This window comes from Haliotis rubra, unplaced genomic scaffold (assembly GCF_003918875.1).
Source record: "Haliotis rubra isolate DU_JTF1 unplaced genomic scaffold, ASM391887v1 Scf135, whole genome shotgun sequence".
NCBI lineage: Eukaryota > Metazoa > Mollusca > Gastropoda > Lepetellida > Haliotidae > Haliotis > Haliotis rubra.
In genome coordinates, this window is record NW_025765281.1 from 755,332 (window position 1) to 774,581 (window position 19,250).

Here is a 19,250-nt window from a genome sequence, read left to right on the forward strand (position 1 = left end):
TCCCCACATAGTCATCACTGCAGGAGATGCCAGAAATGGGTTTCCAACATTATACCCATCTGGGGAACTGAATCCAGACCGTTGTCCAGACAAGCGATCACCTTACCCACTACACTACCCTACCACTAGCCCCATTAAGGGGCTACCTCATTTAAAAAATGAAAAGCTTTAATGCTATCTAAAACACAAAACAATACAGGACTTCGAGCAAAAGTTAATTTAATACTCTTAATTGGATCTTACAGTTCCCATTCATGAGTCACAGAGTTCTAAAACAAATGTTATTTAATTACCCCATGCGGTATGTGCAACTCAGGTGTGAATTCCTAATTACCACCCCCTGACATCAACGACTACCTGGAAATCTTAACATCATTTGAACATGCTCCCATCCTTACAACTTGTGAGATGACAATCAACATATTTACATAGGACTATGACAAAATGTACACTATGATATGAAAAAAAATTTAAAATAGCACAAACTACATTTTTTGATTTGTAACAATGCTTAATATCATTATTTGGGTCATACAGAATTAGCTAGTCTGTTTACTGTTAAACCCCTATATACTGGACATGGAAACAAACAAAACACAAGGGAGGATAAGGAACAAGTTTGAAAGTATTGCCACACTGGCTTTAACTGGCTTAACTATCACTTAAAAATAGTTCTCAGAAAATAACTCTTGAATATTTAATGTGGGCAAGTAGTTGGACATTTTGCTTCATTTGTTTTGGTGACCATCGAAAGTATGTTTGTTTGACATTAGGCAGTGTATGAAATAAGCCCCAAACCCAGCCAGAGATCAGGGCTGATAACTTCAAAATGTTACCAGCCCAAAATGGATATAACCAGACCAGACACCAAGACATGGTGAATTTACTCAGATGTATGGAATATCCAAAAATAAATTACCAGACCATCGGGCTGGCTAGTTGTTAATTTAGACCGTCCGTCAGAAATCTAGCCCATCTTGGGCAGTCAGAGGAGCCTTATTTCATACATTGCATTAGGATAATAATAATACCAGTAGAAAATATTGTATTTTGTGGGAGTGTTTGGTTGAGACCCAAGCACACTCCTGAAACGTCTTACATCTAAATCACAACCATACCCATCTGTCATACAGGTTTCAAGGATACAGATTTGGATCCACAAATATCACTAATTCCCGTGGTCCAGACTTTGGGCTAGAAATACTGGTATTGGTGAAGATGTCCTCCGGGGCATTACTCTATTAACCTGAACAAACCTGACTTGTGGACACTTTGAGATGTAAACTATTGCTCAAATTATAATACTTGTGTTTCAGGTAACTATGGTAACACGCTAAGTGCTATGTGCAAGTAAGTAGGTAAAGAAAATAAATCATTAAAAAATAAGTTCTTATATGAGTGTTGACGAATAATTACAGATGTGATAAAAATGCCAGGAATGGGAGTGAAATGACGGGTTATCCAAAACACAAGTACCGTTTCTAACAGGCATTGAGCAATGTTATAAACATATACACCCTATTTGACCCATCCTAAATGGGTTTGAAGCAGGCGTGAATGTTATCCAAGTACCAGATAACGTAGTCACGTGCATGGTATGACACTTTAGTGTGACAACATCGCATGGTCTGCAGCTAACTCCCCTTGTTCCTCCATATTGAAGCTGCCATTACAAGTCTTGAATACACCTCTACAAACATACCAGTGTTGGCCATCCTCTCAGTGTAGTACCGTGTTCTTCAGTAGGTCGCCCTACACAGGGATGACATAAAATTCTGTCTACAAACATGACCCATGTATAGACCAGTCAATACCATATGCATATATTACATTCAAGTTCAGAAATCAGGCTAAAATCACAAGTGACAATCTAGTAACATGACAAGCACAAGATAAAATCATAATTTGGCATCAACTTCTATAGTGAAATGAGCCGACTGCTGAAGTTCAGTGTATATACAGAATAACAAGGCTACTTCATGTGCTTGTATGAACTACCATCCCCAACACTCACAGTGAATACATACAGCACTGTTCTACAAAGTAGTGCACTCTAATGATGAAGTCTTTAATAGCTCATAGATGCAAATTGGACCCTACTCAGTGTATTGTGCAAACCCGACAACTGCATCACACTTATAGAGCAGATAGGTGCAAGGCTACGGCATGACGCACTATAATTAGTGCACTCAGAGTTGTCTCCCTTGTGGAGTATTGCTGCATTCTTTGGTTTATACAAATATAGTGCGAAGCGACTGTCAGTATTCACAGTGATGGAGGGGAGCAGATCATACAAGAGCCTGAAGTACTGAAGCTTGTGTGCTGATGGAGACAGAACATGTTTCTCATAGCAAATGGGATCTGTAATGATGCCATACATTCAAAAGTAGATGAGGGTTGGTGTTTCAAGGTGACTGCAAAACGGAATGGTACCAAATAGGTATGACCACTTGTCACAGTACCCTCTGTTGTTGATGGGATGGCGTCAGTGTTGAAATACATGGCTGTCGGTCGAAATTTACATCAAATGATGAGTGAACTAAAGAACAGGATCATTTCTTTGTTGCCCCAGTCTTGTTTTGAAGTGTGCTGTCATCACCGTTTTCCTCACTCTTCCCTGACACTTCTTTGTCCTCGTCCTCCTGGAACAGACACAGCAACCAACATGGTAAGGGCATCACGACAAAATCAAGAAATCAAACCATAGTTAACACTGTATAAGCGAGTCTGACCATCCGATTAGTTGCCTCCTACGACCAGAATGGGTTATGGAAGACCAATTCTAACCCAAATCTTCAAGGGTGTCTGGCATGGTTGGAAATGGAAGTAAACATGTTACTTCCGAGGATTTCAGTATCGCTGACTTGGGCCAATATGTCCCAGTAGGGAACTGAAAGAGTTTGTACTCCAGACTTGGCTGTGAATAGTTGAAGAAATATAAATGGTAAAAACTGTATGTTTCATAGCTATTACTGAGTAGCATTTAACTTTGGTTTCACTGGTGGTTCCAGTAATGCTCACCACACAACTGATAAATTTCATTTTGAGAATTTGCATGGTATAGACCGATCCAGTCTGTCAATCAAAACTGGCGCAACCGTCAATTTGGCCAATCAGCAGACCGGGCGCACTGTGTGGATTTGTCAGACTTATTTCTGGGGTCAAACGATGCCTCAGAAGCGATGTGCTTTGAATTATGCCATTTACACTCGCTATATCTATAACATATTGCTGAGATTTGATGTGTACCTTTAACAAAACCATTATGGTCAAGAAAAAAGGAATTGAGGCGGATCAAGGAGCGTGATAGGCCAAACGATCAGTTAAATGTCTGCACCATCGTTCACGAAACCTACGTCTGCCTGCAGATGAGAATTTGCACGAATTTCCACACTTTTGCACATGTGCAAAATCATTACCAATTGATGATAACAAATAGCAGTTTAAGACTCTGCAAGGGTTATAAACACGGACAATTCTTTAACTTCAAAATTGTTTTTGCTTAACGTTTTTTGTCACTACTGGGCATTGAGTTGGTACGCCATAAAGCTCAAATGAGACGGGCGAGAAAGCTGTGACACAATGTAAACAAATCTGACAGCGATCTGATTTCGGTTAGGGTCGACGAAATAGCAAAACTTGTTACATTAAAGAACAATGTGGTTGATATTGTTGCCTTCGCTCTTTGATATTCTTAAATTTGTCACACATTTTAGGATGTTTTATAGTTTCAAAAGCACAATCTGAATGCCTACTGCAGTACTGTACAGTATCTGTTAATAGTACAAAGTAGTCGAGGAGTAATATTTTTTTTATTTAAACGGAAGTATTGTCAGTGTCAGCAGTTGCCTATCACGCAATATACAAATATCAAAATTAATTCAAATGAGAGTCTATAAAACCATGCCTTAAATATTTCAGAATTTCTATAAGGAGATGGGACCTTGAATTGAATTACCTTACTCCATGTGGATCGGAGACGAACACTATGTGAGGAGAATAGTGACTTTCTGGAATATTGGACGGAGTGAAATAAAAGTGTATTTCTTAACTATGAGAACATTATTTGTTTTGACTTTTTGTTTTGTTACAACATAATTTTTTTACAAGTAGGGGGAGGTCCATTGGTATATTCTAGGAGTAATAACATAACTGTCATTTTAATCAATTCACTGGAAATGATAGCAAGGCATGTTTTAAGAATATTGCGTCCTTTAGTAAACGTGGAAAGGTAATAAAATAAAAATTCATAATCTATTCAATTATAAATAGTTACTTAATTGACTGGCATATCAGATTCATGTGATTTTAAGGCAGAACTAGGCAAACAAACACTATATACTTATCATGGCAGAACAATCACTTGGTACTAATTAACTAACTTGTTGGCTTCTGCTTTAGATATCTTTGGTATTTTTAATAATATATTTACTGATAAGATTATTCTGAAAGTGATTACTAGTATCATAACTCAAAATAAAGTTATTTCAACATCCAGAGAATTTAAAAAAAACCAAAGGCTATGTCTTGGTAACACCCTGGTCAGGCATTATTCAGTCTTGGAACAGACTAACTTACAAAATTCTCAGTTGACTTTTCATGTAACTGGAATGAATAATGAAACATATATTTAACCCAGATTTTATGTAATACTTCTTAGAAATCATCAGCTTTTGAGGAGGTTACCAATATATAAAGAGACTCAGCCAAGTAGTGTTTATTAAGATGTTGGTTTTGGACAAATTGTTCAAGGTTTGTTGATGGTTATTTGGAAAATGAGCTTCATATTAATTTGCACACTGGTTTGCGGAGGTGAAAGCTTCAGGACATTTTCATGTGTGTTTTCCTAAACTTTTGTTATGACTTTTACCAGATTTTGGAACAACTTTAATATATTTTTGATGACACTAGTAAGTATCTGAGAAGAGGAAATAGATCAAAATTAGTTTTATGTCCCTTAGGGATATGGTCTCAGATCCAATAAAACAAAGAGTATCATTGTTAAAGAAGCAATAATGTCAGTAACTAATTTTATTGAAAAAACGCTTTGAACCTAGGATATATTCTTTATACCTTACTTACATTAGTAGTTAGTAGTGGTGTGACGGAATTTGACGAAATACTGTAAAATGGTTTTGTTTTGATCTTATGGCGTTTTATATTTGGTGTTAGAATTAAATATTTTAATATCGTGATACGTATCGTATCGCCACCCTTATATCGGGATTCATATCGTATCACAGCTTCAGTGCACAATACTTTGGCAATATATCGTCGTGAGTGAAATGTTAGTACCGTGATGTATCATATCGCAGGTTGTATGCCAATACCAGCACTAGTAGTTAGCAGTTAAATATCTCTGAAGAAAAAGCAGTATATTTGTATTTTGTGTAACATTCTATTTCAATCCTAGTTAATTGTTTGGATAACTGTCGATCCACAGTTCAAAGATTTTGCGTCACAGGTTTCCTATTTCTGGAAGATGGGTCAGTGTTCAGGTGCAGACTGTATCTTGGGTTCTTTGTGTTCTGGTGCTGTGACATACCTGTACATAAATGCTGGCAGTTCATGAGGTCCAGTACTGTGGAAGTTTGTAAATTAGGATTCCACAACAAAGTACACATACAAAAATATATTGGAAAGGGTGATTAAAAAAATGGAGTTCCTTATATTCAGTTTCATTTCTGGATGGTGTACAGATTTTGAAGAGGGAAATTTTACTGAGAATTGCTGAAGATTAGCTGCTGAATAGTTCCTTCTGGGTATGTCCAGATACATCCATGAAAACATACTGTGTACTAGGGCTGCAACGAATACACTATGTGGTGAATATGATACGTATCATGAATATTGGGTAACGAAAACGAATAATTATTCACGAATACAATATTGTAGTTAAGTGATTGATGCACAATATGGAACATCCATGTTGACAGTGTTAATTTGTCACAGCAATAACCAATGATCTCATGAAACTCAAATTTGGTATGTAATAGTTATACTAGTAGTTGACAGTACCATGTGCTGCCTTGGCAAAGTAACATGACTTGCGCTACTGCAATGCTAGTACATGTTCCATTCTTGCATATCTCACTTTGGAAAAGGACATAAGGGTTCAAGTAAAACATGCTCCCTTAAAAAAATCATAAATATTCGTTAATATTCGGTTCTGGTGACCACGAATAACGAATTGAATTCATGAAGGGCTACGGTTCGATTCACTGAATATGCAAGTGAATCGTTACAGCCTTACTGTTTACAAGCCCAATAACTTTTCCCAAGATTTCCACATAAGATCAAATAGGTTATGCTGTGATTGATTTGTTTACATTAATATATACAGACAAATAAGGTGTATGAAGTAGTAGACGGGAAATACTTTTTTCTGCTTTGTTCATTAAAAGGTAGAGTTTTCACATTATTGATTAGGATAAAATAATACAGGCGCGGTGTAGACAATCTATTTATACATGTGTAGATACCGACACGGTCTGCAACTTGAACGTTTTTTATAAAATTACGATGGGAATATTTGAGAGAAAAAAACAACCAAACAACATAATTCAGTTACCCTTCCCCTTCTAATATCTTAGACGAATACATTATTTGGTTCAAAAGAAAATACGCTTCCCACTCTGAGCAGCTGGCCGAGGCTCGCCAATTGCAATCTGTCAACTAAAATATATTAAAACAAGCATTGTCACTAAGGTGACATAATCCCCCGCCGCAAATTATCAAATCAAACTTATAAAGTAATGAAAGTTTAAGATGTAGTTCAATGTCAACAAAAACATTATCTTGCTCTTTAGTTGTTCAAACATACACATATTTTCAAGACTGTCTTTGACCTTGACATGAATGTCATAGTGTATAAAATATGCAAAACTAGTACTAAAGAAATTGCTTATTGATAAAAATTCAAGGGAGGTCTTGAAAGTCTATTAAGAAAATCCAGTGAACCGTTCTTAAAATATCTCGCTGACAATTCAGGTTAACATTCTGAAATCTTCATAGTGTCGTCGTGACCCTACAAATTATGTGAAGGTCACCAAAATTGACTGGGCCCTGGGCCTTCCCTAGATGAAGCTTGGTGTCAAATATGAAGAAAATCCACTGAATATGTTTTGCGATATCTTGCTGACTATCTTAACAAGCAATTTAACATGCTGAAATCTTTAAAAGTGTCTCTGTGACCTTGAAAATTAAATGAAGGTCACCAAAATTAACTGGGCCCTGCACTTTCCCGAGATAAAGCTTGGTATTGAATATAAGAAAATCCAGTGAACGGTTCTTGAGAAAGCTTAACATGCAGGTAAAACGTGAAAGTCCCCTTGTGACCTTGAAATGAAGGTCAAGATCACCAAAGCTGACTTGGACCTTTCTTATAGTGTGATGAACCCAGGTACCAAATATGAAAAGAATCTAGTGAACGGTTCTTAAGATATTCCAATTCGTAGTACATACGGACGGAGCCTAATACTATATCCCCCGCTTCGAGCTAAATGGGTGGCAGGGGATAAATATAGTACGTATAACTTTCCTCTTTAAATATCAATCACAAACGGCGGATACCAAAGTGCCACAAGCAGAATTCACCAACAACGTTCGCAATCACGTATGTTTCGCCGACGGTGACGCCATTGTGATTAGTCAGTGGTTGTCCCCCCTAACGTCAAAAACGAAGTGGGCGGGGCTTATTCGGCCGGGACTGGATCGGTCTATTGTTAAACCATCCAGTGAAAATGACATCATAGGCTGCTTTAGTATTGGGTGAGTACAAAGACAGAGAACCCGTCATGTAGGCCAGAGCTGATCTAACACACTGGACAGAAGTGACACTGTATGTAGTGACACTGTATGTAGTGCAACTAATTGCATTAGTGCAGAGGACAGGTTTTGAAACACAATTATTACATATGTTGGCAGTGAAGAGGACGTCTAAAGATTTTTACAGATATTACAGTGGGAATATAGCCAAAAGAGGAATCCATGGCCATGAGGTATTCCTAACATTAATACTGGCTTCATACATTGTATCCAAGTTGGGAATTCAAGCTAGTCTTTCAGGATGACAAGCGAGCACTGAGACCGCTAAGACACCTGATTGCTGTTTCTTGTTTAATTGCCACACTCAGCAATATTCTACCTTTGTAATGGTGGCCTGTAAAGTATCAGGTGTCAACTAGACGATCCAGTGATCGATATTATGAGTCATTATCACTGGATGAGCTGACATGCAGTGGACCAAATCACCAAGCCAGACCCACCAATCAATCAAACTTGTGAACTGCCCTAAGTATGCAGCAAAGTTGACAGCTTACCGTCTTGAAGATCTTGACAGCGTGTTCAGCCTGGCAATGTTGTACAAGGGACCATGCAGTGTTAAATTGGGCCTCACAGGATGCACACAACAACTGCGAGGGCTCATCTGGAACAGAGATGTTAAGTGTCAGACACAAACCCCAATCCTACTCTTCTTCATATAAATACAACTATTCCAGTGGTCAGCTGTTTTCTCCATCAGTATACATGCAAAGGTTAATTTTCTTGAACCCAAATCTTAAAATTTTACTGCGGTTAAGATGGACAATCATAACACAGAAAACACAACTTTGGACATTTATTGGATCAGCTTCATCCATTAGTAACATTAAATCTAGCAGTGAATTTAAACATGTGTTTGGTTGAAATGTTGTTTGTATTTTTGTTATTGCTTGCCTTGTAAACGTTATTTTGAAGTATGATTATTACAATAGTATAGATGTTAAACGTGTATTCACTATTGACTTAAAATAATGACATCATTATACAGGATGACATCCCTACCTGACACTGTAGGTGGAGGGTTCTTCTGACATTGGCAGCTGAAGCGTAGTCGACAGGGAATCTTCTTGTGTTGTGCCAGACTGTGTAGACTGTTGAACTGGAGCTTGCACCTACCACATATAAGAACATCCACCCGGCTGCAAAAGAACACAAACTTGTTATCAGTCAGAGTGAGTGAGTGAGTATGGTTTTACGCTGCTTTCTGTAAGACTGGATTATTTACGAACCGCCGTTATAATGTCTCAACCAAATGAGTAACTTGAATCCCACAATGAAGTAGTGTGTGCATTAGTATGATAATGCCTGTGTACCCTACTGCTATCATCAAGGTAACAGTACACACATTACGGTATCACCGTATTTGTATGTATATTATTTATGAGAAATGCAGTAGCGATATCCTGTCGGTCCAGGACCTTGTTGGCTGCTTTGTTGTTTAACGCCGCACTCAGCAATATTCCAGCTATATGGCGAACGGTCTGTAACTAATCGAGCCTGGACCAGATATTCCAGTGATCAACAGCATGAGCATTGACCTACGCAATTGGGAACCGATGACACGTGTCAACCAAGTCTTCACAGGTGACAGGTATACAGAAGCAATGTCCCTACATCACTGTCTACAGCAGCCTGTACCTGACACTGTGGGATCATCTTATCACTTTTAGTATTTCTCAGTGTTATTATTATACATGGACCTTCATTTAGACAAATGTGTTGAGGATTCCCGTCCCTCTTATGTCACAGAATTTTTTTACATCTCCATGCACATAACAATCTTATTTGAGAACGATTTTTTTTTATCTTATGTGATCAGTTAAAGTGTCTAATATGCTGTCAGATCTTCAAGAAAAGGGTATCTTTTTTGTAAAATGCCTGACTCCAATGAGACTGGCTGCATTCCCTCAATGTTATCCCCACCTGTGTTGATGGAGGAGATTTTCGACTTGGTGGCGTTACTGGACGTGCTGGGGGATGGGGTGGGCTTCTTGGCAGGGGGTTCTGATGTGTCGCCAGATAGTGTCACCAGGGTGCGCTTCATGCTGGAGTTGACTGACGGAGTTGTGGGTGTTGTTGGCTTGGAGTTCAAACTTGGACGCCTGGAAACATGATACTACATGAAACATTCTACATACTAACAAGTAGGAAGAGACATTGTAGTTATTGACAGTACCAGTTAATTTTACCAATTAAGTTAATTTTTCACTGATTTTCCGTGATTGTGAAAAGTCTTTGACATCATATATGTGGAGTAAGGTCAACATGGTGAACCTTCTTGTATACAGATTTATCTTTACAGATTTACCAAACATATCAGAAACAAAATTCAAAATAGATCTTTACATAATCTAAACATTCCCTGTCCAGATCACAATAACATTAACCAATATTTCAGATTTGCAAAGAGAAACACTAATAATACAAACAATGCAGTTACAGTTATAACAAACTTCACTCAGAAGGACATTACATTACAAGGACCGATCACATTTCAAAAGTCAGGTGAAATGATCTACTGCTGAAATAGTGAAAGTGGTAGAAATGGTAGTACACAAGGACACATTACTGGTCCCATCTTAATTACACCGTCTCTGACCATGTCATGTTTATGTTGATATTGAAGTGTGTTAATACTTGTATAATGGTTCTATCAAATTAGAGAAACAAAGTGCCCATGTTACAAAGAAGGGCTGCAACTCACCTTTCATTGGGAGGTGTTTTCTTGATACCACGACCCCTTGGTTCAGAGGCTATATTTGTTGCTGAAGAAGTAACATTATGTTAATTCTGTTAATGTCACCCAGAAGTACACAGATTCACTTGATACAGATTAGTGGACATAATGAAGGATTATGCATATTATGATTAATGATGTAAAGGCAGTCAATACATTTTGGAAATTTGTCAGTGTATGACATATTTAACACATTAGATCACCAATCAGCATCTTCTTATACATGAAATATTCTTAACTGGTCTGTGTACATAATGACACTTCTTCTCCCCTACCCCCACCCTGGCTGTTGTCAGCTTGTGACATTAGGACATGTAGACTCACGTATACCCAAGGGATGTCATACAAACACTATTCAATAAAATGAATTTTACACTGACTAGACTGAAAGTATTGTGCAGAGTACACCACACACATGAAACGTTGCACACGAAGTCAAGTGAGAAAAGCTATTTGTGCACTGTGACCTCTGTCCATACTGGTCGGAGGACTTGATGGTATCTCTCTATCTTGGAATACTCCGTTACTTGATATGTTGATAAAACATGGTGACTACATAACCTATTGCAAACTGTGTAGATTGATGCTCAAGCTGTTGATCAGGAATGGATTATTTACAGATCGCTGCCATACAGCTGGAATATTGCGGAGTGCTGTCTTAAACAACAAACAAAAACATAGCTTACTCTCCAAATTTATTAGAGATGGAGTAAGAATGCATTGTTCGTTTCATGTTTAATACCACAGTCAGCAATATTCCAGCAATATGATGGCAGGCAGTAAATAATCAAGTCTGGACCAGACAACTCAGTGATAATCAGGTGCATCAGTGTACACAAATTGGGGTGAGTATGGTTTTACATTTAACAATATTGCAGCAATACCATCACTGATGTACTCCCCACATGTTATTGTTAGTGTTTACCTCCTACACTGACAATCATGATATCCAATGTAGAAGCCTACGTTAGTCTGCAAACACAACACAAGCTAGAAAAACATCCAGATGGAAACTGTAGCTAGTCTGTATAGCTGGATACCCACCAATAACCTGACCAGCATAGGTCTTCCCATCTTCAGCCCCTGCTGCTATTCTGGCCTCCATTTCTCTCCCATACTGTACAAATGCATAACCCTTGTGCATGGATATCCCAGTGACTAAGCCAAACTTCATAAAGATTTGCTCTACATCTTCTTTATTTAGAGCAAAAGTGTTCAAATTTCCAACAAACACTCGAGACTTGGCAGATGCTGGATCATTTGTATTACTGCTGACGGGCCCAGGTCCTGGTGGTCCCCCCGGACCTGGTGGTCGAAGTGGACCCTGTGGCCCTGGTGGTCCTGGCCTCAGTGGTCCACGTGGACCAGGTCCCATGGGTCGAGGTGGTCCTTGGGGACCAGGCCCTGGAGGCCTCATTCTGGGTGGTCCCATTCCCGGAGGTCGCATGCCTGGTGGTCTCATCATCATGCAGTATCAATAACTTGAAGCTCTTCTCTGCAAAAAATGAAATCAAGACATATTCAAATCCAAAATACAAAAATATTTCCCGCTTCAACATGTTGAATACTAATACTGAAAAAATGTAATCCCCAAGGTCAGGAACAACTTCAAAACATGACCATTCATAATTTCAAGGAATGTGAAAACTCAATAACGAATACATAATTGACCATGTTCTGGCATCGGCTCATGTTACTCAGTTTGTGTGACACCTTATTTGGTTTCATATAAACCATCAGTTCTGTAGAAATTAAGGAATCCATAAAAGGCACACAGACATGACAATATCAGCATTCTACATTAGTGCTTACACACTACTAAATTCTTGTGATATGATAATTGATGTATACACCTGTATCAATCAATACAAAATAACTACATTATTATCCCTTAAACATCGGGCAAGTACGATTGAAACATCAGTTAACTGTATACCATCCTGCCCTATATTAGCAGCATACGCCACTCTTATCAAGCTGCTTCTTTGTATCAAACTTCACATATTTTGCTGTTATCCAACATCATTGTTACGTTTTACATCAAGGTTATTCACATGAATAGTTAATGACTGATTTAGACTCTAGAAAATTTTCTTAAAATAGGGAGAATGGTTAACTTGGAACAGGATACTCTGTTTCTAAAATGAACATAATTTCCAGAATTTATACACAAAAGTCAAGTGCACCTAAAACAGTGTAACTTGCCAAATCACAAGGACATAAACGCAATCACAATGAGACCAGGCTGAAAAACACTCAAGATTCAGATATGTTCACAAACATTGAAACAATTCATGTAGCAATCAACAACGAAGGAACTCAGTCTAAAAACGACTCGGAATGATTGCAGTCGATCCATGAACATTCAGTAACAAGTACCTTTGAAAACCCAATAATGAAATACGTTAGTTCCACAAAAGATAATCACGTTACAAATAATGTCTGCTAATCTAATAGGTGTGCTTTCCACATGTTTGTAAAAAGTACACTTACTTGGCGCTTCTAGGTGGCGCTGTACTTCCGTTTGGTATACACAAAAATATGAATTCTTACCTGGATTCGGGAAAGAAAACGGATTTGATTATCAATATTATTTGTTTAAATACCCATTACCGTTGTGGTACTATGCCCAGGTACACTATTAATAGTAAGAAGGGCAATAAATATCTTCTATTTCTTCACAAAGTGTTACTGAAATATTATAAGTATTATTCGTTTTAGATTTACTGATAGTATTTTGTACCGTATGTTGGTCATGCTTTCGTAAGGATCACCCGCAAGACCTTGAGTGAGAGGGGCCGGTGTATAGACAAGATGGGTGGGTGCAAGAACTCAGACGGGTGAAGTTGGTTCTGACATCACCACGAGAACAAGGTATGATCACATTAATTACGCATATTACAGCAGCGGTTTGCCAGTAAACCTGATTGTCTCTAGCAACCTTCGAAGTAAGTTTATAATTCATTAGGCTATTTAGACTAAACCAGTTCTAATGCTCCAAAATGTAACTAAGTAAACCTAATAAAACTATGGGTCCGTATAAACATAATACCATTCATAAACTCTGGAGACTCGGGAGAGAAATATATTTTCCCTGGTCCATGAGACCAGACTTGGTGTTACTGTTAGCAAAGTGAATTCCGAGCCTGCTTTAACTAAGCACAGTTCAGTACAGTTTGGTTCGTGGACTAACATCTAGTCTCTGAAATCAACATATTTTGCAGAAAAAAACGGAACATAAATAATGATCTTAATACATAATGAAAAAGAGCCCACAGACTTTCTTCAAACCTTGGAAATCTAGATTTGCCACATATTCTAGACTTGCATAGGCTTTCTTGGATATATTTGTTTCAGGGTCTGTATGAGAGACTAACTGGTTTGTAGCGATGCAGTGGGTTGTAGTCAAAAGGGTCAAAGGACAAAAGGGCCAAAACTGAAAAGTCAAAAAGACCAAAGAAAAGTCGAAAGGGCCAAAGGAAAGTCAAAAGAGCTATAGATTTGGTTTGGCTTTCTGAGAGCCATCCTGGACCAGTGTGTAGGCTGGTGCATCAAGATCTCCTTCTCTCTCATCATTGAGAATCTCATCCTCCAGCAACTGACAGCAATTATTTAAACCAGAGACGTTGGATCTGTTGATGAAACAGTTGATGTGGGCATTGAGAACTATTGTATATCAAAACAGGGATTTTTTAAATTTCCTACCGTTCCGCTCTGTGTATTGTTTTGTACTGGGTTTTCATAAATCAAAAAAGTATTTCTCCAATTTACTAAAACTTATTTTTACTTTTGAGAACATATGTTTCTTTTGGCACTTGAATGGTCAAATGACCATGTCTTCATTTTATTGTGATAATATCTCCCTCAGCAAGTCAAGCTGATCTGGCAATTGTTAGTTCAAGTAATTATAGAACCCTGCATAACAGTCAGGTTGAAAGCAGATGAACATAAGATGATTTGTCACATGTCATTAGTTTACAAATTGCAGCATCATTGAATATGTGTGTGCTCAGATGCACAATTATCATCAGATCACGTTCAATTAAAATGTGTGGCAGTGAAAAAATATGTTTTGAAATATGTGTTCATTAAGGCTGTTACGATTCGGTGAATTGAACCGTATCTCTTCATGAATTCAGTCACCAGAACCGAATATTAACAAATATTTATGATTTTTTTAACGGAGTGTGTTTTACTTGAACACTTATGCTCTTTTTCAAAGTTAGATATGCTAGAGTGGAATATGTACTAGCCTTGTAGTAGCACAAGTCATGTTAGTTTGTCAAGGCCGCACATGGTAGTCAACTATAACTATTACATACCAAATTTGAGTGTCATGAGATCACTGGTTATTGCTGTCTCAAATTAACACTGTCAACATGAGTGTCCATATTGTGCATCAATAACATACTACAATATTGTATTAGTGAATAATTATTCTTTCGTTCCCCAATATTCATGATACGTATCATATTCAGCCACATAGTGTATTCATTGCAGCCTTAGTGTTCATTGCTTATTGAATATCTTATCTCATGTATTTGAATTGTCATAACTTCAGTGGCATCTGGCAAGCACTTTGATGTCTTTAGAGCACTTTGAAGTATCAACCTTCACTATGTTGCCAGAGTGTGCCCTATCCAATTCCTAATTTGCACCCTTAAAATTTCAAGCCCACTTTTCTTGGCTCAGTTGTCAAAAAATTAATTGCATTTTGTCATTTCACCAGTAAGCTGCCATGAGTGATATGATGTCTATGTTATTGGGAACCAAATCTGAGAGTCTGATGCAAATTCTGCAGAATTTACATGAGCATTTGAATGCAGGATAGGTGGGTTTGTTGTGGTTGGTAATACATTCATCAATGTTTGTAAACAAATTATATGTCTCTAGTCTGCTGGTCCATGTCTAGCATGTTTTCTTTAGGTCCAGTAAAATTATGCAGGTCTGACTTGTCTTGCTATAGGGAAAAACAAGGGAGTTTATGTTGTTACAAGCAAACCAGCCACCGACACAGCCCTGCATGCTACAGTGGTTACCTTCTGGGCTGGTTTCTGTATTGTGTTCACTGGTGTTATGACTTGTCAGTGTGTAACACTCGGATGAAAAGGTGAAAAGTTCACCTGCTGAAAAGAAATATAACCTTTCCAGTTAACCTGCATTAACTTTTATAAATCTCTTCCACTTGGTAAGCATTGAGTTTGTAAAAGTAGAATCAGGTGACACTCCTGAGACTATCATTGTCTGGTAGATACAAACAGGACCAGGGCCTAGATTTTCGAAGCTCTCTTAGAGCTAAGATAGTCGTAAGTGCCATACATTAACTTACGACTATCTTAGCGTTAAGAGAGCTTCGAAAATCTAGGCCCTGTAACTTTGCCGGACTGATGGTCTTTTGGACCACGAACATGTTTTGCTCACATGACATTCTTTTGGTAAATTACATGTGATTTTTTTTCTGTCAGGTGTACCTTGATGTTGTAGCTGCAGCCATTATCCCAAGCATGAACAAACTGGGACACGGCATCCTTCAGTTGGCATGGAAACCTGTAGTGAAGTCTCTTCGGATTGGAAGCAAGAAACTATTTTCCAAGAAATACCTGCTGTATACTAACACTGCACTGACGGTAGGCCTCTGCCACACGGGATGTTGTCCAGCAGAACTTTCAGATCTGCCAAAACAAGAACAGGGTATGGGACAGGACTCGAACATTTCACGTGTCCTGCACCGGGTTTCTCGTGGGGCCGGTCTGTCACTACTGGTACATATTCCTCGACCGATGGCTGCCAGGGAGGACTCTCCGGATTGTGTTCAAGAAAATTCTTATGGATCAGTTGGTTTGTTCACCCATGTTTATCGGAATGTTTCTCCTAAGTTTAAATTACATGGAAAGTGACTCCTGGGACAAGGCCAAGCTGGACTTGGCTGAAAAGGGCAAAACATTATATATTGCTGATTGGATAGTTTGGCCACCAGCGCAGCTGATCAACTTCCTGTTTCTGCCTACAAGATATCGTGTATTATATGACAATACTATTGCATTTGGATTTGACTGTTACTTTTCGTATGTGCGTTATGATAAAATATATCCAGACAATGACCACACCCGTGAAGCAGAGGGTGGGGACACTGGAGGTGTAGCCAAACTGGACGAGGAAGTGGACCCTCTGCTGCTGCATGTGAATAGTGACATGCAATTAGAAAACTGGGATAAAGGGGAGTCTGTGTCAGGAGACTTATGTGAACTATACATATTTTCATGAGCTCAGTGCTGGTGTTATGTCATGTTCAGGGGCTGGTCTCCTTGAATTCAGCATCAAGAGCATCAGCTACACTGTAGTTACATGAAGAATATTTATTTCTTTATATTTATCTTTATCATGTTTTTAAGATATATTTCTTGAAATACTGCTTCACTGCTTCACTGGAAACCACTTGATGGACTGTTAGCATGTGTTTCTCATCCAAGCTAGTCTGCCTGTATCACATGTCACCACAGCTATCACAAGGATAAGATCTCCATCCCCTAACTGTCAAGTGCCTTGAGATTTTGTTGTTACATCATTATCATGGAACGCGTACAATGATGTTTCTGTTGTGAAGGATGTTGACAATTGTTTTCTGTTATTAGTATTTATCATTAAGCTTTTATTTGTTGCATAAAGATTTTATATTTAAGAGAGTAAATTCTGTATCATGAGAGATTGTTATTCAGTGGTGACTGGTCAGCATGTCTGTGTTCGTGTTTCCCTACACCAACACTGCTGCTTGGTACACCAGAGTCAGGTGCCATAGTGCAGTATGTTGGATGCCAGGAAATGTGACACACAGATGGTAATACTCAGGTTTTCTTCCTGCAGATCGTGACAAATGAATAAATTATTTAGCTCAAAACTGTTTTGTTTGGCTTTGATGGGGTAAAGCAAGGACTGTTGGCTGGGATGGGGTGTCCATGTTAAACTGTGGCGTGGTATCTTGATCAGCACTCTACCACTTTAAAATGGTCATAAGTCCGGGTTAGTGCATGCACACACATCATTGTTCCTCACCTGGGGGGCATCTGCAGGATCCAGTGGTCAAAGAATCTCGCACTTGGACCAGTTATCATCATCTAGACTAACATCTGAACATACATAGAAAAGGGGGTTCATGAATTGTAATCATAAAATGTTATGAAGAGGAGCCCAGAGACATTCTTCATCATATGTTCATTTTCAGGAACTGTGGTAATCTTATCTTGCCACATGTTCAAGACTTGCATAGGCTTTCTTGGATATGTTTGTTTCAGGGACTGTATGACAGACTAATCATCATCCCACTGCTTCTAGGTATCCCCAGATCTGAACACCAGACACGACTCACATTACACATCCCAACCTGACAAGTAATGCAAGGTCCATGCTGTAGTAGTTACAGCTTGCCTCACCAAGTTCAGTAGCTCACTTTCAAATTCTCAAAGTTCATGTTTGTTCAGGACAAGTGAAAAAGGCTGTTGCACCTTAGTGATAATAGATTTTCTTGAACTTTCAAGGGGAATATTTCACATTACCAGAGACAGACTCAATCTCTTGGAGTTACGCCTGAAGTCAAATGGGCTTTAACCTTCCCCATGCAGTTGCAAGTGGAACACACTGTACCTGCTACAGACAGACAGAAACACATATCCTGGGACCCTGGGTAATATAGGGCAGTCAGGGTGTGATGCTGTGTGTTGGTGAAGATCCTGATATATATAGTATTTGTTTATTTGTTGTTTAACGCTGCACTCGGCAATATTCTAGCGGCGGCAGTCTGTAAATAATTGGGAATGGACAAGACAATCAAATGATTAACATCAGTAGCATCGATCTACGCTATATGGATACGTTGACATGTGCATACCCAATCAACAAGCCTAACCACCCAATCCGTTAGTAGTTGGTTGCTGAAGACCAATTCTAATCTTCCGGGGTCCAAAACAAAAGAGAAATGGACATAAGATTGTCCAGTCAAAACATTTCTGTTAACATACAATCCCTGCTGTTTGAAGGTGTGGAGCCTGTCCAGCTGCTGGACGTTGGCCTGTTTCCCTGCCCAAGAGCCTGCTGACCAGGAAGTCCCCGGTGGAAGATGTAGAATGGCGTTTCAATGATGTGGAATTACCCTGTCTCGGTTTTTATTTTGTGGGTTCTTTTTGGTTTTGTTTTCCTATTACATTTTGTTTTAGGGCATTTCTTTTTCAGTTTTTCAACCGCAAGACAGCAGATCATATCACTAAGCAAATGTAACACCACACAACAATCCCACACAATAACATAAGAACCCGGTGCATTATGGTGACCCAGAGAGTCCTATTTGATCCTCTGCCGTCCCTATTTATACCTGTTCTATCATGTACAGACAGATACAAGACAGATATTGTGTGGTCCTTGAGACATACTTTGAGGTGCCAAGGAAGGTGTTTACCAGTGAAGTTAAGAATGTCGGAGACAGTTATAACACATATGTGTATGTGGTACGTCCAGTTACATAAGTTTTCCTGATGGACAGAACTGTGAGAATAGATAAAAGTCTTAGACTGTTTATACAACTCTGTCTGACATGCACAACACGAGATACTGGCCCTGTACTATATTACGTTATCAGTTTGACCCTCAGCATGTTTACGATAAGGCGGTGGGGTGGCTCAGTGGTGAAAGCGTTTGCTCA

At 38.7% G+C, this 19,250-nt stretch overlaps 2 protein-coding genes across 3 annotated transcripts; one reads left to right on the forward strand and one right to left on the reverse strand.

Annotated features, from left to right (window-relative positions):
* Positions 1 to 908: 908 nt before the first annotated feature.
* Positions 909 to 13,085, reverse strand: LOC124267932 (protein VASP homolog). 2 transcript variants are annotated; one of them, XM_046702926.1, is made up of 7 exons: positions 13,055 to 13,085; positions 11,606 to 12,056; positions 10,529 to 10,589; positions 9,748 to 9,926; positions 8,827 to 8,963; positions 8,322 to 8,428; positions 909 to 2,642 (listed from the first exon to the last, which is right to left on the reverse strand). In XM_046702926.1, the coding sequence occupies exons 2-7, from the start codon at positions 12,027 to 12,029 to the stop codon at positions 2,540 to 2,542; spliced, it is 1,011 nt and encodes a 336-aa protein (XP_046558882.1). In that variant the 5' UTR covers positions 12,030 to 12,056; positions 13,055 to 13,085; the 3' UTR covers positions 909 to 2,539. The 2 variants fall into 2 exon arrangements, with proteins under 2 accessions (XP_046558882.1, XP_046558881.1); XM_046702925.1 differs by lacking the exon at positions 13,055 to 13,085 and adding an exon at positions 12,941 to 13,048.
* A 224-nt stretch (positions 13,086 to 13,309) lies between these two features.
* LOC124267933 (mpv17-like protein 2) lies at positions 13,310 to 17,456 on the forward strand. Its single transcript, XM_046702927.1, is given in 3 exon segments — positions 13,310 to 13,435; positions 16,027 to 16,193; positions 16,195 to 17,456. Coding segments are annotated over 2 exon segments (759 nt in total). The 5' UTR covers positions 13,310 to 13,435; positions 16,027 to 16,065; the 3' UTR covers positions 16,826 to 17,456.
* Positions 17,457 to 19,250: the final 1,794 nt, after the last annotated feature.